This window comes from Phocoena phocoena, chromosome 13 (genome assembly GCF_963924675.1).
Source record: "Phocoena phocoena chromosome 13, mPhoPho1.1, whole genome shotgun sequence".
Taxonomy (NCBI): domain Eukaryota; kingdom Metazoa; phylum Chordata; class Mammalia; order Artiodactyla; family Phocoenidae; genus Phocoena; species Phocoena phocoena.
In genome coordinates this window covers 63,910,560-63,935,314 of record NC_089231.1, presented here as the reverse complement: position 1 = coordinate 63,935,314, position 24,755 = coordinate 63,910,560, and the positions used below count along the sequence as shown (strand labels likewise).

Genomic DNA, 24,755 nt, shown 5'->3' with positions numbered 1-24,755 from the left:
GGATCTTCCCGGACCAGGGCTCAAACCTGTGTCCCCTGCATTTGTAGGCGGATTCTTCACTACTGCGCCACCAGGGAAGCCCAGGAACAAGTAACATCCTTTTTTTTTTTTTTTTTTTTTTTTTTTTTTTTTTTTTTTTTTTTGCGGTACATGGGCCTCTCACTGTTGTGGCCTCTCCCGTTGCGGAGCACAGGCTCCGGACCCGCAAGCTCAGCGGCCATGGCTCACGGATCCAGCCGCTCCATGGCATGTGGGATCCTCCCAGACCAGGGTACGAACCCATGTCCCCTGCATCGGCAGGAGGACTCTCAACCACTGCGCCACCAGGGAAGCCCAGGAACAAGTAACATTCTTAATGTATCAAAATGGCAAATAGAAAAAGTGATTGGGAATTCCTGGGCGGTCCAATGGTTAGGATTCAGTGCTTTCACTGCCATGGCCCAGGTTCAATCCCTGGTGAGGGAACGAAGATCCTGCAAGCTGTGCAGTGCAGCCAAAAAAAAAAAAAAAGAAAAAGAAAAGAAAAAGCGTGTGTAGTTGAGGTCTATATCGATGGGGCTTTTTCTGTAGACTTACATGGTTGGAAACGCCTCACAGAGTAACTATGTGGTTTCCTTTCTCACAGGACTAGATCTGTGGAGAACTGCAAGATAGAGTTGCTAATAAACTGTGAAAAACCTAACCGTCAAACTTTTTTTATCTTACGTATTGGCATATGCTAACTGTTCTAGGGTATGATAGCTTAGGAGTGAATATGATTTGAACTTAATGCATGTTTAGAGGGTGTCCAAAATTCAGAACCAGGCAGATCCATCTCCTGACCCTAAACATGGTTGTACAGTAAATTGCTTGAGGAAACTGGTTCTCGAAGACTACAGGAGGGAATTCTTTTAAAATTAATTTTATTTATTTATTTTTGGCTGCATTGGGTTTTTGTTGCTGTGCGCGGGCTTTCTCTAGTTGTAGTGAGCAGGGGCTACTCTTCATTGCAGTGCGCGGGCTTCTCATCGTGGTGGCTTCTCTTGTTGCAGAGCACGGGCTCTAGGTGCCAGACTTCAGGAGTGTGGCTCAAGGGCTCTGGAGCGCAGGCTCAGTAGTTGTGGCGCATGGGTTTAGTTGCTCTGCAACATGTGGGATCTTCCCAGACCAGGGCTCAAACCCGTGTCCCCCGCATTGGCAGGCGGATTCTTAACCACTGTGCCACCAGGGAAGCCCAGAGGGGAATTTTTGAAGTGTGTCAATGTTCCATTAAAGATCAAAGAAGCTCAACTTAAAAAATTGTGGACTGACTCTCACAACTATGGATTGAGCAAAAATTCTTTGTTGAAAGGGTTATTTTGAAGATTACTACTCTAATACTGCAGAAGCTAAGGTGATTGGCAGTGGAATGAATCAGAACATGTACAATTCCTTAAAAATTTATTTATTGACTTAAATAATTTTGCCTATAATAAAGCCCTTTACACTTTTTTTGTAAAAAAAAAAAAAAAAAAAAGACGTGTATACATGCAGAGGAAAAAAACAGAAAGAAATCCATCTCCAGGTCATGACCTGTGAACTGATTCTAAGGGTCATTTTAATTCTTATAAAATTGATTTTTTCCCCCAAATTTCTTCAGTATACATGTATTATGTTTATGATCAGAAAACAAAGTTTATATGTAAATAAAAGAACATCGAGACTTCAATGGAAGGGGGCCAAAGAGTATTTCAAACAGTTTTCAAGAAAGACCAACAATAAGAACACATTCCATTTCAACCTCACTGGTTATCAAAGAGCAAGGTGCTGCTCTCAGCTGAGGGCGTTAACAGCCCCGCCAGGCAGACAGCAGGTGTGGTGTCCGGGGTCCCCCCAAGATGTTTGCATTTGAATTTCTTTTAAAATAGGAAAAATGAGTATGAAAATGAATCAAACCGAGATTTTATCTATCTTTTGCCAATGCAGTTGTCCAATAGAACTTTCCCTATTTGTCATGGAGGAAGGGCCTGAGACCGGCCCCAAGGACGCTGGAGGAACGATGGGGGCAGACACCTGGGATCATCGCCGTGGCACCCAGAAGCAAGCCCGTCTGGACCCAGCTCGGAGCAGCGTCGGCCTCCGGGACCTGGACGCACCTGACAACTACTGTCGGTTCTCCTCACACTGAGACGGTATTACTTTGTTATCACACAACCAAAAATATACTAAAACGATGCCTTAGGCTGTTCATTTCCTTTATCTCAAAACTCTCACTTCTAGAAATCTACTCTAAGACAACGCTAAAGAAGGATAATGCAAAAAGATGCTATATGAAGAATGACTTGTAACAGTGAAAACTTGGAAATAACTTCTGCATCCAACAAAAAAACAGCTAATAGAACATCTCGCCCCCATCCAGGATGACAGCTCCAAAGACAGTGAGGCTCTGTGGGAAAAAGAAGTCCTGCTATGCAGGTAAGCAGGGGAAAAAGGTTAGAATGTTGACTGTATACACCGTGTTTAATGTAAAAATGCAATATCAAAAAGCAGAAGGTAACGTACCAAAGTGCGAAATGCAATTTTATTAAGAATTGTGGGTATTTTCCCCTTAATTCCGTATTTTCTGTAATGTGGTTATTTTGCCTCCATAGTTTAAAAAGTATACTAAAAAGCATTTCATAAACTCTAGCACTTTATACAAATGTGAAGTATCATCACTGAGAAGGCAGCTTATATCTGCTTAGAACTGAGCAGAAATGACATGAGTCCCAGATGAACACCGTCTTTTTCCTTCTCCGGGGAGCACGAGGCCCAGCTCCTCTCACAGGGCTGAGCTACGTGGTACCTGAGCGGCCCTGCAGGTGGCCTTGCCAGCCGGGGTGGAGGTGTGCTTCCAGACACCTGTGTGCCAACACTGCACCCTGGAGGCACACCCCTGTGTCCTTCCAGCTTCCAGCATGGACGAGGTGGCCAGGCATGAGGCTGGCATGTTAGGACCCGGCTCTGTGGATGCTGGGCCAGGTTCCAAGACAGCTGCGCTAACAGCATGACTGACAACATGCCTCCAGCAGAGCTATGTGAGTGGAGCGAGTCCAGGAGATCTGCTTTCTCCCAAATGCTACCACCTGAGCTTATTCTCCTCTCCTGGAATATAACATTCACTTAGAAGTAATACTCTTCATAGTGCAGTTTTTTTTTTTAATTATCATTCTAAACGTAAGAGTTTACAAAGGAAATTCCAGATCGAAATCACACCAAGAGGCTGTCCAAGGACACATAACTGACATACCTCCTTTTCACATGCAGGGAAGATCTGTCCCCCCTCAGTGACTTCCAAACCCATCAAAGAAAAGACGGAAAAAAAAAAACAAAACAGGAAAACGGAAACAGGAAGACGGTACATCCTCAAACGCGCTCAATTCTCCTCTCCTACGGTGGATCCCTTCCCAGGAGGTGACAGCCTTAAGGGGTGTTTCCGGGTGGGCAGGTGGGTGTCTCTCGCACACATGAGTTAATTTCTGGGGTTGCTGCCCACGGAGAACTCCTTCCAGCCAAGGGTGGGACCACGCCCAGGAGCTCAGCCACGCCTAGGGCATCAACAGGGCCCACGCTGCTCCCGCCGGAGCCCCCTGTACCCAGTAGGCTGCCAGGCATGCAGTAAGTGCTCAGCAAGCGCTTGTCGAACTGGACGGCAAAGGGCTTCTCCCTGCTGTGCAGCCTGCGGTGCTCTGCCAGGGGGCCGCTCCAGCCGAACACCTCGCCGCACTCATGACACTTAAAGGGCTTCTCCGCGGAGTGGGTCTTTTGATGTTTAATGAGACAGTGGTTCTGGCTGAAGGCCCGGCCGCACTGGCCGCACTTATAGGGTTTCTCCCCGGTGTGGACGCGCTGGTGCACGATGAGCGACGAGTGGCAGCTGAAGGCCTTCCAGCAGCGGCTGCAGTCGAAGGGCTTCTCGCCGGTGTGGACGCGTTGATGCACAATCAGGTAGGAGTGGGAGCTGAAGGCCTTGCCGCACTCGTTGCAGCGGAAGGGCTTCTCGCCGCTGTGGACGCGCTGGTGCACCACCAGGTACGAGTGGCAGCTGAAGGCTTTGCTGCACTGGCTGCACTTGAAGGGCTTCTCGCCCGTGTGGGCACGCTGATGCAGCGTCAGGCGGGAGCGGCTGCTGAAGGCCTTCTGGCAGTCGCCGCACTGGAAGGGCTTGTCCCCGCTGTGGAGCTTCTCGTGCACCGTCAGGGACGAGTGGCAGGCGAAGGCCCGGCCGCACGCGCTGCACCGGTAGGGCTTCTCACCGGTGTGGATCCGGCGGTGCCGCGTCAGGTGTGTCCGCTGGTTGAAGGCTTTGCCGCACTCGCCGCACCGGTAGGGCCTCTCACCGGTGTGGACACGCAGGTGCATGCCGAGCAGCGAGCTGCAGCTGAAGGCCTTGTCGCAGGCGCCGCACTTGTAGGGCCGCTCGCCCGTGTGGACGCGCCGGTGCACGTTAAGGGACGAGTGGCAGCTGAAGGCCTTGCCGCACTGGCCGCAGAGGAAGGGCTTCTCGCCGGTGTGGACACGCCGGTGCTCCAGGAGGTTGGTGCTCCAGGTGAAGGCCTTGCCACACTCACCGCACTTGTAGGCCTTCTCTCGCGCGTGCCACCGCCGGTGCAGTGCCAGGGCCGCGCTTCGCTGGAAGGCCTTGCCGCACTCGCCACACGTGAACGGGCCGCTCCCGGCACCCGGGCTCCGACGCCTGGCTCTGCTGGACTGCACGCTCCCCACGCAGCCGTCCGGAGAGGCTCCTTCTGCGGGAAGGCTGGGCTGGGCCAGGAGAGCACACCTCCGGCCAAGAGCCTCCTCAGACACCACATGGCCCCATCGGTGCTCCTCTGTGGGACCGTCCCTGGCGCTGGCGGGCTCACATTGTGACAGAGCAGTCGCCAGGGCCCCCTGGGCGCCCCTGTCACCAGGACCGGGGCTGTGGAGACCGGACCTCGCCAGCCCACCTGCGATCAGCTCCCATGACGGCTCTTCTTTGTAAACGCACAGCTGCTGAGACCATGGCTCCTCCACCTCAGGCCCCGGCTCCCATTCTGGTTCTGTAAGAAATGGAGATGCTACCTTCTGAGAGCAGGCGGAGGTGCGGCACTGGGGCTCAGGGCTGAGATCTGCCGGGAGAACAGGTAAGTGCGGGAGAGAGAGTAGAGACCAGCAGGGGGAGAGAGAGAGAGCGCAAGCTCAGGGCTGTGTGGAGGGGAGCACTCAGGGCAAGGCAGGCAGGCTGGCGAGCAGGGAAGAGGAGGAAGAAAGAGGGAAAGGAGCCTTGGAGAAGCCAGGGGATGCTGAAAAGAGCCAGGGGGCGAGGGGAGGACAGAGGAGCAGGAGGGGCACTGAGCAGGTGCAGACGGAGCAGGGCAGTGGACCGCGGAAGGAAAGCAGGCCCCATGGGGCAGTGGGGGTACGGCTCCACATCCTCCCACTGCATCCCGCTCACCTGGACCAGCTCCTCCAGGGACAGCTCTAGGCGCCCACCATGGCTCCTCGCCTCGTTCCAGGTGAGAGATCACATCTGGCTTGCAGACGGGAGGCCCTGCGCGAAGGGAGAAAGCAGCGTGGCTCGGGGTGCTGTGCTCTCCAGACCAGCCCACAAGCCCAACAGCCCTGGAGTGGCCCCAGCGGCCTGAGGCACGGAGAGGTGGTGCCAACTTCAAGGAAGGGGGCCTCAGACATGGAACCCATACTGACATGTGTGTCTGAGGACCCCACAGGTACTGACATGCCCCATCTAGGGCAGGCTGGGCTTCCAGGGCCCTGTCCACCCTCTCTCTTTCCTCTGGGCCCCACCCCGGGACCAGCCACACTTCCAGGCCCCACCCCGGGACCAGCCACACTTCCAGGCAAAGATGCCAGCTGGTGCCACAAGGGCCTGGGGCATATACCACAAGGAAGACTCAGGAACACATACAGACTGGTGGATGCCCAGACTGCGGCCTCCTCACCTTGGGAGCCATCTTACCCAGGGCAAGAAGGTTCTGGTAGTTCTCCAGCATCACATCCCGGTACAGGGCCCTCTGAGGGGAGTCCAGCTGTCCCCACTCCTCCTGGGTGAAGTCCACGGCTACGTCCTTGAAAGTCACCAACTCCTGGAATGACACACATGTTCTCTCTCACCCAGGATGGGAGTCAGTCCACTTGTGTTTTTGGGTGACTGAGGACCTCAGTAGCAGAGATAACCTCGGGTGACCTCCTGAGCGCAGAAGATAGGGCTGTAGACACCATCTGTCTTATAGCCCCGACGCACACACCACAACTCAGCCAGGAATTGCCACGCGGCCTGGCCTGGGAGTGCCCAGCTAACTGGGCAGCCCACGTATAGGTGCTGCAGTGGGGGCACAGGCTGAGGCCGTAAGTTCTGGCTAACTTACAGAACTTGAAATATAATACAAAGAGCCTCAAACCCTATTCAAGTCCCATCACTGCAAAAGGCCCCAAACCCAGACAGGAAGCCCTCACTGCACCCTAAGGAAGGACCCTGTACTGCTCCGTATCCTTCCTGCTTGCCCTCCACTCTTTCCCGCCAGACCCCTGCTCCCTTGCCCTCCTGGGGCCACATCCCAGCCCACCCCCTCGCAACCTTCTCCCACTTTCCCCCAACACTGGCCCCTGGTCTCGGGGTAACCCCCCCAACTCGGTCACTCTAGTTCCAAGTGTCCTGAAAGTCCCAAATGACTTCCCTTATGTGACTCCTCCTCTGGAACCCCAGTATTCTGCCAGCCAGGGCTTCTTACCTCTCCAGCTGGGCACACCAAGAGGTTGGAGACTCAGTGCCTGTCCCATGAGAAGAAAACAAAGAGCAGCCCAGGCCACATACAGTCATGACAGGGATGCATTAGAAGATAGGCAGGGACTTCCCTGGTGGTCCAGCAGTTAAGACTCTGCACTCCCAATGCAGGGGGCCCGGGTTCGATCTCTGGTCAGGGAACTAGATCCCTCATGCTGCAACTAAAAAGATCCCACGAGCTGCAACTGAAGACCCTTCACGCAGCAACGAAGATCCTGCTTGTCGCGACTAAGACCCAGCACAGCCAAATAAATAAATAAATACTAAAAAAAAAAAAAAAAAAAAGGGCAGACCGTGGGGTGGGGGGACACAGAAGTGGTGGGGCAAGCAGGTCCTCAGCAGTAAAGTGAACTGGAGTCAGGGAGGAGGCGGGGAGGCAGGCCACAGTGGCCAGAGTATGAAGACAGGTATCTACTCCAAGGTGACAGCGTCTGCATTCTGCAGCAGGCAGCATGGGGGGAAGGCAGGAGGGGGACAGGTGTGAACAGGTTCTGAGCATGGGCCCAAGGAGTGACCTGGTTAAAAAAAGCAGCCTGGTAAAAACTGAGTTTCAAGTTCTGTTTCTAGACACAAAGGGGTAATGGGCACCAGATTTGCCCTCCTTACCTCAAACAACTAGTAAACTGGGTAAGATGTATGAAACAATGGTCAATTTCCAGACACTGGACAAAGGACAGCTCAGAACAGAGACCCCTGAGAACAAACAAAGTGAGCCCTACAACAGCCTCACCTTCCCACATGGAAGTAGTCCCTGATCACAGTGCAGGGAGTGGGAATCCAGAGAGAGCTTGTGGTCCAAGGAGTTGAGGAGACAGAGAACAGAGTTTGGGGAGACCAGGAAACTAGAATTTTCAGGGCAACGTGCCACAGCAAAGGGAGCCACACAGGCTTGGAACTCTGGATGTGCTCAAGATTGACTGAGGAATGACCCCAAACCAGGGAAAGAAACAGCAGAAAGAGGTGTATGCAGGACAATCATTAAAACTTAAACAGGACTGGGAACAGTCTGTGCTCCAACCGGCCAGAGTGAATGTCCTCCTGCTCTATGGGACACTGAGTAAAGTCCCCAGAAGGATGCTGCTCCAGCAGTGGGGCAAAATTAGCCTGAGATTAAAGACTTCTCTGGATCCACCTTAACAAAACCTAAAAGTAAGCCTTGGAAGGATCCAACTGACACTAAGTAATTTCACTGCATCACAAAACATTTAAGGAATTAAACCCAACACCCAACAAAGTAAAATTCACTCCATCTAGAATCCAATCAAGTAACTAAAAGGAAAAAAAGTTAATAAAATCAGAAGAATTAAAAGTATCATAAAACTAAACAAAACAAAACAACAACAAAAAAGAATCATAAAACAGTATTTGTTTACCTCAAAAGAAAGCGTTAAGGGTGAAACAGAATTAAAAAAGATACAAGACGTAGAAAACAAATAGCATAACGGCAGATATAAACCCAGCCATATGGATAATTACGTTAAATGTGAATAGTCTAAATATCCCAAGTAAAAACTAGAGATTGTCAAATTGAATTTAAAAAGTAAGACCCAGGCTTCCCTGGTGGCACAGTGATTAAGAATCCACCTGCCAATGCAGGGGACATGGGTTCAAGCTCTGGTCCGGGGAGATCCCACGTGCTGCAGAGCAACTAAGCCTGTGTGCCACAACTACTGAGCCTGCACTCTAGAGACCGCAAGCCACAACTACTGAAGCCCATGTGCCTAGAGCCCATGTTCTGCAACAAGAAAAACCACCACAATGAAGAGTAGCCCCCGCTCACCACAACTAGAGAAAGCCCGCATGCAGCAATGAAGACCCAAAGCAGCCCCTCTGCAAAAAAAAAAAAAAAAAAAGATACCCAGAAAATTCTCCACATATTTAGAACAATACACTCCTGAATAATACACAGTTGAAGGAGAAATTACAAAAAAATTAGAAACTATTTTGAACTGAAAAAAAGGGAAATACAATAGAAAATTTGTGGAATATAGCTAAAGCAGGACTTAGAGGTAAATTTATAGCACTGAATGCTAATGAGAATAGGTGTCAAATCAATACCTCAGTTTCACCCTTAAGAAAACAAAGTAGTATACACTGATGTGTATAAAACTGATGACTAATAAGAACCTGCAGTATAAAAAAACAAACAACAAAAAAACAACTAATACTAAACTTTCTTTGGTTATTTGTATGGAAATATGTTAATATAAATGTTTCAGACATTACATGAAATTTCTAAAAATCTTATATGTTCTGGTATAATGTTAAGTCATAATTCTAGTTATTACTTTAAAATATATATCTCAGAAATAACTAAATTTCCTTGTCAATTCCATTATTATGAACTTTCATCAAATCTTTAACCGTGGTCATTTTTAAGTCTTTTGTCATTTACAGACAGTTCTGGGTGTACGCTGATGCTTTTGCAAAAATGTTCCTATAAAAGGGTTTCATCTTCAAGGAATTCATGGAAAAGACTCTGACAAGTACAGGTTTCTGGTAACTGACTATACTGCTGAACTGAATGAATAAGCATTTTCAGAACTCTAATGGAAAACTTATGAATTCATAAAAGTGCTAACAAAAGATCAAGATGAAAAAAAAATTAATTACATGGGACTGAGTGAACTGATGAGGATGATTATAATTTTTGTGACTTTCTGTTTGAATAAAAAAAAAAAATCCCACAAGGACTCAGAGGCAAAAAATATACAAATCAATTTTCACTGCAAAGTAAAGGAGCTGTTACAGTGGAGAATTACTGGACTGAATGTCAATATTATGACATAGTATGACTGTGTTTCGTGTTTGGTAACTGCAATCATTGTTGCTTTTGTTGTGGTCATCCATTTACAATGTTTGGTGTCAGTTTACCTCTTGTAAAAATAAAATACAGTGTGTGTGTGTTGTGAAAAAAAAAGAATTCACTGGTGTAGGTGGGGTGATATTTGCATAATTACTCCTGTAGATTTGATTATTTATTTTATTATTTTGATTAAACAATGCTACAATGCTAAAAGAAAATGCATACTTAGCTGTTAGCAGGGCTGAAGCTCCTGATGGTTGTAAGATCTACCTGCCTGAATTTGGACATTAGCATTTTATGCAATGAATTAAAAGCAAAAAATCATTTCAAAAAAAAAAAAAAAGAAGCCAAAGTAGCTACCTCCCTGGTGGTCCAGTGGTTAAGACTCTGCCCTCCAATGCAGGGGGTGTGGGTTCGATCCCTGGTTGGGGAGCTAAGATCCCACATGCCTTGGGGCCAAAAAACCAAAAACATAAAACAGAAGCACTATTGTAACAAATTCAATAAAGGCTTTAAAAATGGTCCACATCAAAACAAACAATCAAAAAAAAGCCAAAGTAAAGAAAGGAAATAATAAGAACCAGAAATTGATGAAAAAGAGCACAGAAAAGCCATAGAGAAAATGAATGAAACCAAAAGATGGTTCTCTGCAAAGACCAATAAAATCAATAATTAAACATATATTTACTATATGACTCAGCCATTCCACTCTTGGGTATTTATTCAAGAGAAATTAAAACACACATCTATACTTATACTCCAATATTTATAGCAGGTTTATTTGTAATAACCTAAACAAGGAAACAACCTAAACGTCCATCAGTTGGTGAATGGATAAACAAATTGTGGAGTACATATGCAACAATGTTATGTGCTGAACTGTGTCCCTCCAAATTCATATGTTGAAGCCCTAAGCTCCAATACCTTAGAATGTGACTATATTTGAAGACAAGGCCTTTAAAAAGGTAAGTAAGGTAAATGAGGTCATTAAGATGGGTCCTAAAATGGTAGAACTAGTGTCCTTATAAGAAATGGAAATTTGGACACAAATACATACAGAGGGGAGAACGTGAGGACACAGAGAAGCACCATCTGCAAACCAAGGAGAGAAGCTCAAAAGAAACCTACCAACACCTTGATCTTAGACTTCTAGCCTCCAGAACTATGAGACAATAAATTTCTATTGCTTGAGCCACACAGTCTGTGGCACTTCGCTGTGGCAGCCCTAGGAACCTAAAACAAATGGAATATCACTAGACAATCAATAGGACCAAGCTACTGATTCAAACAAGGAAATGAAGTCAAAAGCATAATGCTAACTGAAATAAGTCAGAAACAAAAGACTACATATCTTATAATTCCACATGAAATTCTTAAAAAGACAGAATTATACTGGATGCCAAGGGGGCGGGTGGAGAAGATGGGCTTCAAAGGGACATGAAGGAACTTTTTGGGTGATGGAAAAGTTCTATATCGTGATTGTGGTGCTGGTTACACAACTGTATACACTTGCCAAAACTCACCAAATCCTACATATATAAAACTGGAGAAATTTACTGTGTATAAATTACACCTCAATAAACCTGATCCAAAAAACCCACCGGATTTCAGGGAGATGAGAAGGTCGGAGTGAGGACACATGCTGAGAACGTGCTCATAACTAAGGCATGCAGGGATGAAGCATAATGGTGATGGCACTGGCAGAAAGAAGGAGGAAATGGGCAGAAACAAAGCTCCAGAGAAATCACAATGCGGTGCTGGCGAGAGAGCACTGTCAGAGGCTACGCGGTTTCAGTATGGAGGTGTCAACAGGCAAGAGCAGGACAGGATTTGAGCCTGGCACAGGACTTTCTGAGGGGTATTACCAACCCACCAGCAAAAGCCCATGTCTGGTGTGTCTTCATTTTGCAGGACAGGAAGCAAAAGGGTGTGGGAATCAAAGGCAGATGTGGAGGGGCTTCAGTGCAGTGGTTAAGAATCCGCCTGCCAATCAATGCAGGCGACACGGGGTTGAGCACTAGTCTGGGAAGATCCCTCATGCCACGGAGCAACTAAGCCCCTGTGCCACAACTACTGAGCCTGCACTCTAGAGCCTGCAAGCCACAACTACTGAGCTCGTGTGCCACAACTACTGAAGCCCGCATGCCTAGAGCCCATGCTCTGCAACAAGAGAAGCCACTGCAATGAGAAGTCCGCGCACTGCAACGAAGAGTAGCCCCCACCTGCCACAACCAGAGAGAAGCCCGCGCGCAGCAACGAAGGCCCAACGCAGCCAAAAATTAATTAATTAATTAAATTTATTTAAAAAGCAAAAAAAAGGCAGATGTGGAAATAAAACTATCAGAAGAGTCAGAACAGATCACGGGGGATGTCCCAGCAGAGCAGAACCCTTGACATAGTATGAGACTGCTGGGAGGGGAGAGTACTTCGGAGAGAGGACCAGTTACTCAAAGACCTGAGAAGCTGGTATTTCAGGAATAATATCTGTGCACAAGAAGGGGAGTACCTCCCGAGGTGGTCACTCTCACACAGACACCACTTTTCCTGAACCTTTTCAAGGTAAGTTGCAGACATCAGAACATCTCACCTTACATTCTTCAGCCTGTATCTCCTAAGGATGTTCTCTGACACAATCACAATGCCATCATCACACCCGTGAAATTAAATATTCATACAACATGATCTAAGATACAGTATATTTTCAAATTTTCTCAATCTTTCTAAATGCCTTTGATAGAATTTTTGGATCTATAACCCATCAAGGATCACGTATTGCATGTGCTTGTCATGTCTCCCAAGTGTCTTATAGAACTACAGCACATTCTAACATTACAGAAGCTAGGCATATCTCATCATACATGTTTTACAGTCATTTCTACTTTTCAAGTGGTAAGTTAACAGAATTGCCAAATCCTAAAAAAATCAAAGGATTCTCAATCCTTCTGACCTTTCACCACCTCACACTGTCTTTATCCAGTGCACCTTTCTAAACACTACGATGAGTGGGGGTAGTTTAGGTGGTGGAACAAAATTAGGAGCAAAACCCAAAATCTGTAAAAGGAGGGATTTGCACCTCTCCCAGCTGCAGAAGTGGCCCCAGGGCCAATTCCCTGTCGAGCCCACAGATCTTCTAAAACTCCAAGTTTTTCCATGAAGGCCCCATGTCAGGAGCTGGGTACAGAGGAAAAGCACACAGGAACGCACCCGCTACCATCACTCTGACCCCAGCACTGCAATGCAGCCCTTCCATCAGCTGTTCCACATCCTCCTACCTAATTCCATCCCGGAAAACTCCCCCAAACAAGGACCAACTGCTACAAACATCCCATGGGCCTGAGTGTGGAGATGAGTGAAGTGATCTCATGTGAGCTGTCACCTACTTGCTTGGGTGGCACTAGAACCACTCATCAGAGCTCCCAGCACAGTGCTGGGCACACAGCACAGTCCTCGGCAACAGACACATGGCTGGACTGAATCAGGCTGGAACATACACTCATGTTGATGGCACACCCCGGCGTCACCTGCACCTGTTCCCACGCGCAGAGCTTCCTGAGGACTGGAGAGCAGGCCCCCAGGTGTGTGTGTGGGGTGTCCTTGGATGACTAAAGATTCTGGGCGGCCGAAGGAAGGTGCCAACCCTCCACATAAACAACGAAATGTTCAAAAAAGAAAAGACAGCCACTCACCTCGGACCTGCCTTCCAGGAGACCCTGACCCAATTTATCTTCTGGAATCTCTTTGAGGGGAAGAGCAGGGTCCTGAGAGGACGGAGCTGGAAAGGAGAAATGAGTCAAGGGGGCTGCTCTGTCCACGGCCACCAGGCACCCCCAGCACGGGGAGAATGAAGGGGAGGCAGGAAGGGAGCCCTAACTTCGTCACAACCTGATAGGGCCTCGGGGCTAATTCTGCTACTCAGTGTGTGGGTCACTCCCGTTACGGAGGAAAAGCGCCTCCATTCCCGTCCCCATCATCCCCGGGGTGCCTACGGTGAAGAGGAGGAGGCCTGAATCCGGGGCGCTTTCGGGAACCCAGCCCGCCCTCTCCGTGCAAATCCACAGGCCCACGGCCTGACAAGCCAACAGTACCTGCCTCCCGGGGCTCCGGGGCCTCCATGGCACCCTCCTTTGGCGGCCGCCCCGGGCGCGGGCGGGGCGGGTCCACCTCCCAGGGCTCAGAACCCTTGCGCAGCCCCGCGGGGCCGCCCCGGGGTCGGGGTCAGGCGGGCTCCGCAGGCGCCCCGCGCCCCGGGCTGTGCTCTCGCCCCATCGCTCGCCCCACCAGCCCGTCACCGACGTTGTCCGGGCCCGCGCGGGCCGGCCAGGCCTCGGGCTCTGCCGCCCGGCGCTGGGAGTCGCGGAGGCGGCACACAGGCCTGGCGCGGACGGGCTGACGAACCGACGGCCGGCCGGACGCGCGGACGAGCTCACCCACCTCACACGAGACGGCGGCCGCCACAAAAGAGCTCGGGCGACCGTCGCAAGACGTGCGCCTGCGCAGACCGGACGGGTACTACAACTCCCGGGATCTTTTGCGCCGCGCAGGGGTAGACTGCATTTCCCAGAGGGCATCGGGGCCGGAGCCGCTCTGACGTCTAGCACGGACGAGCGTGTAGCACAGTCTTCTGGGAAGTGTAGTTAAGGCGCCAGCGACCTTGCGCTCTGGCCCCGCCCCCTCTCCCCCATTGCTGTGGAAAGCGCTTGCATCTCGGGGTGTGTGTGTGATGTGTGTGGTGTGTGTGTGATGTGTGTTGTGTGTGTGTGATGTGTTGTGTGTGTCTGTGTGTGGTGTGATGTGTGTGATATGTGTGGTGTGTGTGATGTGTGTGGTGTGTGGTATGTGTGGTGTGTGTGTGTGTGTGAGGTGTGTGATGTGTGTGTGCGCACGCCTGGTAGGTGAGTGTGGAGAGTTTAGGTTGGGTAAGTGTGGAACATTAAGGGTGAGTGACCTCTGTGTGAGAGGGACAGGGCCCCACGGGCACCTGCTGGGTCCTGACACTTGACCTACCAGTTGCCCCATCCCCAGGGATGGGAGTGGGTCCATTTCTCTTTGCTAGGAAGATGTCTTCCTTTGCTTGGGACCACCCAGAACTGGAGGGAAGGGGCCCTCAGGAAGGCCCAGCTCCTGCACTCGGCCCCTGGCCCTTTCTTCTGACAGAGGGGGGATGGGGTGGGGTAGAGTGAGGGTGGGGTTTGGGGGGAGGGGTCTGCAGACTCCCCAGCCTCCCCATAATGGGTAGAGAGGCGGCTACCCTGAGGGTCCTGGAGTTCTGGGAAGGTGAGACCCCTACTGGGCTTGGCTGGGAACCTCCATGGTGAGGCCCCGGGTGCTATGGGCACAGAAACAAGGACAAGGGTGGGACGCCACAGGGCTGGAAAATGTGGCTGCTCACTCCCAGGCCTTGCTGGGTGGGGACCCAAGGCCAGGGTGGCAGGTACTGAGCGGCTATCCAGCTCGAAGAAGGGAGCGAGTGCCCTGTGCAGTCCAGGGCAGGAGGGGCCGTGGCATCCAGGGGCCTTACACTAAGACCCTCGCTTTTCAAAATTGAGAAGTTAATCGATACTGAGGAGAGGGTCGTGGGAAATTCTAATTCGGTCAGAAACCCAGGCTTCTGAAGGGGGTCGGGGACATGGCGGGGGGAATGTTCTTGTGGGCCTGATCCCTCAACCTGTGGGGTGTGATGCCACCCTGGGGTAGACAGTGTCAGAATGCAGTCGAATCATCCTCAGACACCCTACTGGGGTCGGAAACTTAATTGTTATCATGGGGAAAATCCTCCACGCATTTGGTGACCAGAAGCGTCAGAAGTGAAGTGTTGTCTGTGAAGGGAAGGGAAAACACAGGGAAGAAAGACAAGTCGGGAACAACTGGGTTTTTTCCTACACAGGAAGGAACACACTGAGTTTTCCCCTTTACACCTTCTTGGGGGCCGGAGGCGAGGCAGGGTTGGTGGTGGCAGTGACCTGTGACCTGAGGATCAAGGAGCAGGACACACACTGGCCCTGAGGCAGGAAGCTGTTGGCATGATGGGCAGGAGGGGGCGTGTCCCTGGGGGCAGGCCCAGAGCCCAGGCTCTGCAGGGAGTGGAGAGGAGCCCTTGGGTTGGAGGGTGAGGGCAGAGGGGGTTCTGATCAGACGTAGGTTTTTTTTTTTTTAAAGGAACATTTTTTTAAATAGATCTCTATTGGAGTATAATTGCTTCACAATACCGTGTTAGTTTCTGTTGCACAACAAAGCTAATCAGCCGTATGCATACACATGTCCCCATATCCCCTCCCTCTTGAGCCTCCCTCCCATCCTCCCTATCCCACCCCTCTAGGTCATCGCAAAGCACCGAGCCAATCTCCCTGTGCTATGCTGCTGCTTCCCACCAGCCAACTGTTTTACACTTGGTAGTGTATAAAAGTCGATGCTACTCTCACTTCGCCCCAGCTTTGCCTTCCCACCCCATGTCATCAAGTCCATTCTCTATGTCTACCTCTTTATTCCTGCCCTGCAACTAGGTTCATCAGTACCTTTTTTTTTAGATTCCATATATATGCATTAGCATATGGTATTTGTTTTCCTCTTTCTGACTTACTTCACTCTGTATGACAGACTCTAGGTCCACCTACCCCACTACAAATAACTCAATTTCCTTTCTTTTTATGGCTGAATATTCCATCGTATATACGTGCCACGTCTTCTTTATCCATTCATCTGTCGATGGACATCTAGGTTGGTTCCATGTCCTTGCTATTGTAAATAGTGCTGCAATGAACATTGTGGTGCATGTCTCTTTTTGAATTATGGTTTTATCAGGGTATATACCCTGCAGTGGGATTGCTGGGTCATATAGTAGTTCTATTTTTAGTTTTTTAAGGAACCTCCATACTTTTTTCCATAGTGGTTGTATCAATTTACATTCCCACCAACAGTGTAGGAGGGTTCCCTTTTCACCACACCCTTTCCAGCATTTAATGTTTCTAGCTTTTTTGATAATGGCCATTCTGACTCATGTGAGGTGATATCTCATTTGTAGTTTTGAGTTGCATTTCTCTAATAATTAGTGATGTTGAGTATATTTTCATGTGCCTCTTGGCCATCTGTATGTCTTCCTTGCTGAAATGTCTATTTAGGTCTTCTGCCATTTTTTTAACTGGATTGTTTGTGTTTTTGATATTGAGCTCCATGAGCTGTTTGTATATTTTGGAGATTAATCCTTTGTCCGTTGTTTCATTTGCAAATATTTTCTCCCATTCTGAGGGTTGTCTTTTTGTCTTGTTTATGGTTTCCTTTGCTGTGCAAAAGCTTTTTTTTTTTTTTTTTTTTGCGGTACGCGGGCCTCTCACTGTTGTGGCCTCTCCCGTTGCGGAGCACAGGCTCTGGACGCGCAGGCTCAGCGGCCATGGCTCACGGGCCTAGCCGCTCCGCGGCACGTGGGATCTTCCCGGACCGGGGCACGAACCCGTGTCCCTCTGCATCGGCAGGCAGACTTTCAACCACTGCACCACCAGGGAAGCCCTGTGCAAAAGCTTTTAAGTTTAATTAAGCAAGTCTCATTTGCTTATTTTTGTTTTTATTTCTGTTACTCTAGGAGGTGGGTCAAACAAGATCTTGCTATGGTTTATGTCAAAGACTGTTTTTCCTATGTTTTCCTCTAAAAGTTTTATAGTGTCTGGTCTTTTTAAGTCTTTAATCCATTTGGAGTTTTATTTTTGTGTATGGTGTTAGAGAGTGTTCTAATTTCACTCTTTTACATGTAGCTGTCCAGTTTTCCCAGCACCATTTATTGAAGAGGCTTTTTCTCCTCCATTGTATGTTCTTACCTCCTTGGTTATAAATTAGGTGCCCATATGTGAGTGGGTTTATCTCTGGGCATTCTTTCCTGTACCATTGATCTATATTTCTGTTTTTGTGCCAGTACTATACTGACTTGATTACTGTAGCTTTGTGGTATAGTTTGAAGTCAGAGAGCCTGATTCCACCAACTCCGTTTTTCTTTCTCAAGATTCCTTTGGCTATTCGGGGTCTTTTGTGTTTCCATACGAATTGTAAGATTTTTTGTTCTAATTCTGTGAAGAATGCCATTGGTAGTTTGGTAGGGATTGCACTGAATCTGTACATTGCTTTGGGTAGTATAGTCATTTTCACAATATTGATTCTTCCAATCCAAGAACATGGTATATTTTTCTGTCTGTTTATGTCATGTTTGATTTCTTTCATCAGTGTTTTATAGTTTTCTGAGTACAAGTATTTCGCCTCCTTAGGTTTATTCCTAGGTATTTTATTCTTTTTGTTGCAATGGTAAATGGGAATGTTTCCTTAATTTCTCTTTCTGATTTTTTGTTGTTGGTGTATAGGAATGCCAGAGATTTCTGTGCATTAATTTTGTACCCTACAACATGACCAAATTCATTGATTAGTTCTAGTAGTTTTCTGGTGGCATGTTTAGGAATTTCTATGTATAGTATCATGTCATCAGCAAATAGTGACAGTTTGACTTCTTCTTTTCCAATATGTATTCCTTTTATTTCTTTTTCTTGCCTGATTGCTGTGGCTAGGACTTCCAAAACTATGTTGAATAAGAGTGGTGAGAGTGGACATCATTGTCTGGTTCCTGATCCTAGCAGAAATGCTTTCAATTTTTCACCATTGAGTATGATGCTCACTGTGGGTTTGCCATATATGGCCTTTATTATGTTGAGGTAGTTTCCCTTTCTGCCCATTTTCTGGAGAGTTTTTATCATAAATCAGTGTTGAATTTTGTCAGAAGCTTTTTCTGCATCTACTGAGATGATCATATGGTTTTTTGTTCCTTAATTTGTTAATGTGGTGTATCACATTGATTGAAGAATCCTTGCAATCCCTGGGATAAATCCCACTTGATCATGGTGTATGCCTTTTAATGTGCTGTTGGATTCTGTTTGCTAGTATTTTGTTCAAGATTTCTGCATCTATGTTCATCAGTGATATTGGTCTATAATTTTCTTTTTTTGTGATATCTTTTTCTGGTTTTGGTATCAGGGTGATGGTGGCTTCATAGAAGGAACTTGGGAGTATTTCTCCCTCTGCAAATTTTTGGAAGAGTTTGAGAAGGACCTGTGTTAGCTCTTCTCTAAATATTTGATAGAATTCGCCTTTGAAGCCATCTGGTCCTGGACTTTTGTTTGCTGGAAGATTTTTAATTATGGTTTCAATTTCATTACTTGTGATAGGTCTGTTTATATTTTCTAATTCTTCCTGGTTCAGTCTTGGAAAATTGTACCTTTCCAAGAATTTGTCCATTTTTTCGTGACTGTCCATTTTATTGGCATATAGTTGTTTGTAGTAGTCTCTTATAATCCTTTGTATTTCTGCAGTGTCAGTTGTGATTTCTCCTTTTTCATTTCTAATTTTATTTATTATTATTATTTTAAAATTAATTAATTTATTTTTGGCTCCATTGGGTCTTCCTTTTTGCATGTGGGCTTTCTCCCTAGTTATGGTGAGAGGGGGCTACTCTTTGTTGTGGTACGCAAGCTTCTCATTGCGGTGGCTTCTCTTGCTGCAGAGCATGGGCTCTAGGCGCACGGGCTTCAGTAGTTGTGGCTTGCAGGCTCTAGAGCACAGGCTCAGTAGCTGTGGGGCATGGGCTTAGTTGCTCCGCAGCATGTGGGATCTTCCCAGACCAGGGCTCGAACCTGTGTCCCCTGCATTGGCAGGCAGATTCTTAACCACTGTGCCACCAGGGAAGTCCCCCCTCTAATTTGATTGATTTGCGTCCTCTCCCTTTTTTTCCTGATGAATCTAGAAAAGGGTTTATCAATTTTATTTATCTTCTCAAAGAACCAGCTTTTACTTTTATTGCTCTTTGCTCTTGTTTTCTTCATTTCTATTTCTTTTATTTCTGCTCTGATCTTTATGATTTCTTTCCTTCTACTGACTTTGGGTTTTCTTTGTTCTTCTTTCTCTAGTTGTTTTAAGTGTAGGGTTAGATTTTTTTTTAATAAATAAATAAATTTATTTATTTTTGGCCGTGTTGGGTCTTCGTTTCTGTGCGAGGCCTTTCTCCACTTGTGGCAAGCGGGGGCCACTCTTCATCGCGGTGTGCAGGCCTCTCACTGTCGCGGCCTCTCCCATTGCAGAGCACAGGCTCCAGACGCGCAGGCTCAGTAGTTGTGGCTCACAGGCTTAGCTGCTCCACGGCATGTGGGATCTTCCCAGACCACGGCTTGAACCCGTGTCCCCCGCATTGGCACACAGATTCTCAACCACTGTGCCACCAGGGAAGCCCGGTTAGATTGTTTATTTGAGATTTTTCTTTTTAAAAAATATTTATTTATTTTTGGCTGCTTTTGTTCTTTGTTGCTGTGCACGTCTTTCTCTAGTTGCAGTGAGCAGGGGCTACTCTTTGGTGCAGCGCACGGGCTTCCCACTGTGGTGGCTCCTCTTGTTGCAGAGCATGGGCTCTAGGCACGTGGGCTTCACTAGTTGTGGCTTGCGGGCTCTAGAGTGCAGGCTCAGTAGTTGTGGCGCATGGGCTTAGTTGCTCTGCGGCATGTGGGATCTTCCCAGGCCAGGGCTCAAACCTGTGTCCCCTGCATTGGCAGGCGAATTCTTAACCACTGCGCCACCAGGGAAGCCCTGTGATTTTTCTTGTTTCTTGAGGTGAGATTGAATTGTTATAAACTTTCCTCTTAGAATTGCTTTTGTTGTGTCCCACAGGTTTTGGGTCATTGTGTTTTCGTTGTCATTTGTTTCTATGTATTTTTAAAATTTCTTTGATTTCTTCAGTGATCTCTTGGTTATTTAGTAGCACATTGCTTAGCCTCCATGTATTTGTGTTTTTTACAGTTTTTTTCCTGTAATTGATTTCCAATCTCATAGCATTGTGGTCAGAAAAGATGCTTGATATGATTTCAATTTTCTTAAATTTTCCGAGGCTTGATTTGTGACCCAAGATATGATCTATCCTGGAGAATGTTCCATGTGCAATTGAGAGGAAAGTGTATTCTGCTACTTTTCAGTGGAATGTTCTATAAATATCAATTAGATCTATCTGATCTATTGTGTCATTTAAAGTTTGTGTTTCCTTATTTATTTTCTGTTTGGATGATCTGTCCATTGGTGTAAGTGGGGTGTTAAAGCCCCCTGCTATTACTGTGTTACTGTTGATTTCTCCTTTCATGGCTGTTAGCATTTGCCTTATGTATTGGGGTGCTCCTATGTTGGGTGCATAAATATTTATAATTGTTATATCTTCCTCTTGGATTGATCCTTTTATCATTATGTAGTGTCCCTCCATATCTCTTTTTTATTTTTTCTTTTTTTGCAGTACGTGGGCTTCTCACTGCTGTGGCCTCTCCTGTTGCAGAGCACAGGCTCCAGACGCGCAGGCTCAGCAGCCATGGCTCACGGGCCCAGCCACTCCACGGCATGCAGGATCCTCCCGGACTGGGGCACGAACCCGCGTCCCCTGCATTGGCAGGTGGACTCTCAACCACTGTGCCACCAGGGAAGCCCTTAACAGTCTTTATTTTAAAGTCTATTTTATCTGATACGAGTATTGCTACTCCAGCTTTCTTTTGACTTCCATTTGCATGTAATATCTTTTCCCATCCCTTCACTTTCAGTCTGTATGTGTCCCTAGGTCTGAAGTGGGTCTCTTGTAGACAGCATATATATGGGTCTTGTTTTTGTGTCCATTCAGCCAGTCTGTGTCTTTTGGTTGGGGCATTTAACTCATTTACATTCAAGGTTATTATCAATATGTATGTTCCTATTACCATTTTCTTTATTGTTTTGGGTTTGTTTTTGTGGGTTTTCTTCTTCTCTTGTGTTTCCTGCGTAGAGAAGCTCCTTTAGCATTTGTTGTAAAGCTGGTTTGGTGGTGCTGAATTCTCTTAGCTTTTGTTTACCTGAAAAGATTTTGACTTCTCCATCGAATCTGAATGAGATCCTTGCTGGGTAGAGTAATCTTGGTTGTAGATTTTTCTCTTTCATCACTTTAAGTATATCCTGCCACTCCCTTCCGGCCTGCAGAGTTTCCACTGAAAAATCAGCTGATAACCTTATGGGGATTCCTTTGTATATTATTTTTTGTTTTTCCCTTGCTGCTTTTAGTATTTTTTCTTTGAATTTAATTTCTGTTAGTTTGATTAATGTGTCCTGGTGTGTTTTTCCTAGGATTTATCCTGTATGGGACTCTCTGTGCTTCCTGGATTTGGGTGACTATTTCCTTTCCCATGTTAGGGAAATTTTCCACTATAATCTCTTCAAGTATTTTCTCAGACCCTTTCTTTTCTCTTCTTCTGGGAACCTGATAATTCGAATGTTGGTACATTTAGTGTTGTCCCAGATGTCTCTGAGATTGTCTTCAATTCTTTTCATTCTTTTTTCTTTATTCTGTTTCTCAGCAGTTACTTCCACCACTTTGTCTTCCAGTTCACTTATTCGTTCTTCTGCCTCTGTTATTCTGTTATTGATTCCGTCTAGTGTAGTTTTCATTTCAGTTATTGTGTTGTTCATCTCTGTTTGTTTGTTCTTTAGTTCTTCTAGATCTTTGGTAAACATTTCTTGTATATTCTCAATCCAGGTTTCCATTCTATTTCTGAGATTCTGGATCATCTTTACTATCATTACTATGAATTCTTTTTCAGGTAGACTGCCTATTTTCTCTTCATTTATTTGATCTTGTAGGTTTTTATCTTGCTCCTTCATCTGTGACATATATTTTTGCCATCTCATTTTTTTCTTTTTTTTAATGAGTGGGACCGTGTTCCTGTCTTACTGGTTGTTTGGCCTGAGGCTTCCAACATTGGAGTTTGTAGGCTATTGGGTAGAGCTGTCTTGGTACTGAGATGACAAACCCCGTGAGACCTCACTCAAATGAATATTCCCCGGGGTCTGAGGTTCTCTGTTCGTCCAGTGGTTTGGACTCGGACCTCCCACTGCAGGAGCATCCCCCCAACGCTGGGCTCGTGAATCAAGATCCTGCAAGCCCCGGGCTTCCCTGGTGGCACAGTGGTTGAGAGTCCACCTGACGATGCAGGTGACATGGGTTCGTGCCCCGGTCTGGGAGGATCCCATGTGCCGCGGAGCGGCTGGGCCTGTGAGCCATGGCCACTGGGCCTGCGTGTCCAGAGCCTCTGCTCCGTGACGGGAGAGGCCACAGCAGTGAGAGGCCCGTGTACTGCAAAAAAAAAAAAGATCCTGCAAGCCCCATGGGGTGGCAAAAAAAAAAAAAAGAAAAAGAAAAATAACAAAGCAAAAAACAAAATTAGACTAGGAAACTAACAGATATGTTAGAAAGAATGTAAAAATTAAAAAACAGATAAATCAACAACTGGAAGGTACATCAGTACCACAATAGTAAAAAAGAGGAGGAGGAAAAGGAAAAAAAAAAGTGAGTGGGCGAGGAAAGGCCTTGGATGTGCAGAGCGGGGCCTAAGCAAGGGTGAGGTTTGGGCGGTGGGCAGGGCCAATGCTCAGTACTCACAAGGCTGGAAAAGGCTGTGGGGGCTGTGGGGGGTGGGACTTAGGCTCAAGAAACAGAAGGGACCCAGGGTGCCCCCCACCTAGGTCTCAGAGAGAAGGGGACCTCACCTGGGAGTCCAGCAGGCTTCCTGGACTCAAGTGGGCAGAGCAATCACCCTCCACTCCTCTCCTGCCTGCGTCCTGATCTCCCTGTCCTCCCTCCTATGCCCCCAAGGACCCACGCAGCCTGGAGGCAGCTTGGAGGGCAGGGGACCAGCCTGGGAGCTCGGCAGGCTCCCATGCCCAAATGGGTGGGGTTAACACCCTCCGCTCCTCTCCTGCTCCTCCCTCAGGGCCCCTCCCGCCTGCCTCTCCTGATCTCTCCAGCCTCAGGGGCGCTGATCTTGCCTGGCCTCCACTTACATCCTACCGGTTCACTTTGGGGTTCCTCCCGTCTCCTTGGGGGTCAGAGTCCCCCACCAGCGCCTGGCAGACACCCTAGTTGTGGGGAGATGCTAACTCTGCGTCTTCCTACACTGCCATCTTGACTCCTCCCTCATAGGAACATTTATTTATTTATTTATTTATTTATTTATTTATTTATTTATGGCTGCATTGGGTCCTTGTTGCTGCACCAGCTTTCTCTAGTTGCAGCAAGCAGGGGCTACTCTTCGTTGTGGTATGTGTGCTTCTCATTGCGGTGGCTTCTCGTTGCAGAGCACAGGCTCTAGGCGTGCAGGCTTCAGTAGTTGTGGCACATGGGCTCAGTAGTTGTGGCTTACAGGCTCTAGAGCTCAGAAACTGTGGCACATGGGCTTAGCTGCTCCGCCACATGTGGGATCTTCCCAGACCAGGGATCAAACCCGTGTCCCCTGTGTTGCCAGGAGGATTGTTAACCACTGCGCCACCAGGGAACTCCCCAGACGTAAGTTTAACAGGTTGCCTGAGAGGGTCAGGGCCAAAGCCAAGGACTGGAGAAGTGAGGCCAGTGGGGGTGTGGTGGCTCTGTCTGGGGGGCCAGTGCAGCAGCAAGAAGCGCCAGGGTCTGGGGTGGCCGGGAGGGTGTGAGTGGAAGGGCACAGCCAGCTCTGTCAGTGCTGCTAAGAGATCAAAGATGAGGACAGAGAGGTGACCTTTGGCCACAGGGAGGTGGAGGGGATCCTGATGGGGCCCAGTCCCGTTCACCAGGAATGATGAGACGAGGTCCATCCCAGGGGCCAGTCGAATGGAGACCCCGGCTCAGCTGGCAAGAGAAGGGGGACACCGAGGACCCCTGCATGGGCAACGTGCCCATCCGAGGCGGCCCTCCCCGCTCTGCCCCATCTGTGGGTGGAAGGGTGATGCACAGAGTGGTGACTGGCCTCAGCTGCCCAAGGTTGGGGAGCTTGTCCCATTGAGAGCAGAGGCTGGGCCCTCGGGGCACACACAGATGCTGGCATGCCTGATGCCCCACCTGGGGCAGGTTGGGGGGCCAGGGGCCCAGCCCAGACTGATCAGAGCTACTCCAGGCTGCTGATGCCAGGATGAGGCAAACAAAGCCATTACCAGGTAATGAACTCATTACTGAGGTCAGACAAGGTCAACACCGGGTAATGAGTTGCCCCCCACAGAGCCACCTGACCCAGAACAATTCCCAGGGAACGCCTGGGTAGCTAGAGCCACCAGGAGGCCATGGCACAGTTCCAGGGCCTGATGGGCAGGGGGTGTTCAGGGGCAAGGTGTGCCCGAGTCCAG

At 48.1% G+C, this 24,755-nt stretch overlaps 1 protein-coding gene and 1 pseudogene across 1 annotated transcript; one reads left to right on the top strand and one right to left on the bottom strand.

Annotated features, from left to right (window-relative positions):
- The first annotated feature begins 536 nt into the window (after nt 1–536).
- Nucleotides 537–656, top strand: LOC136133383 (small nucleolar RNA SNORA18; annotated as a pseudogene).
- Nucleotides 657–3,469: 2,813 nt separating this feature from the next.
- On the bottom strand, nt 3,470–6,089 carry ZNF74 (zinc finger protein 74). The gene is given in 4 exon segments (XM_065890093.1): nt 3,470–3,513; nt 3,516–5,039; nt 5,435–5,530; nt 5,957–6,089. Coding segments are annotated over 4 exon segments (1,698 nt in total). The 5' UTR covers nt 5,991–6,089.
- Nucleotides 6,090–24,755: the final 18,666 nt, after the last annotated feature.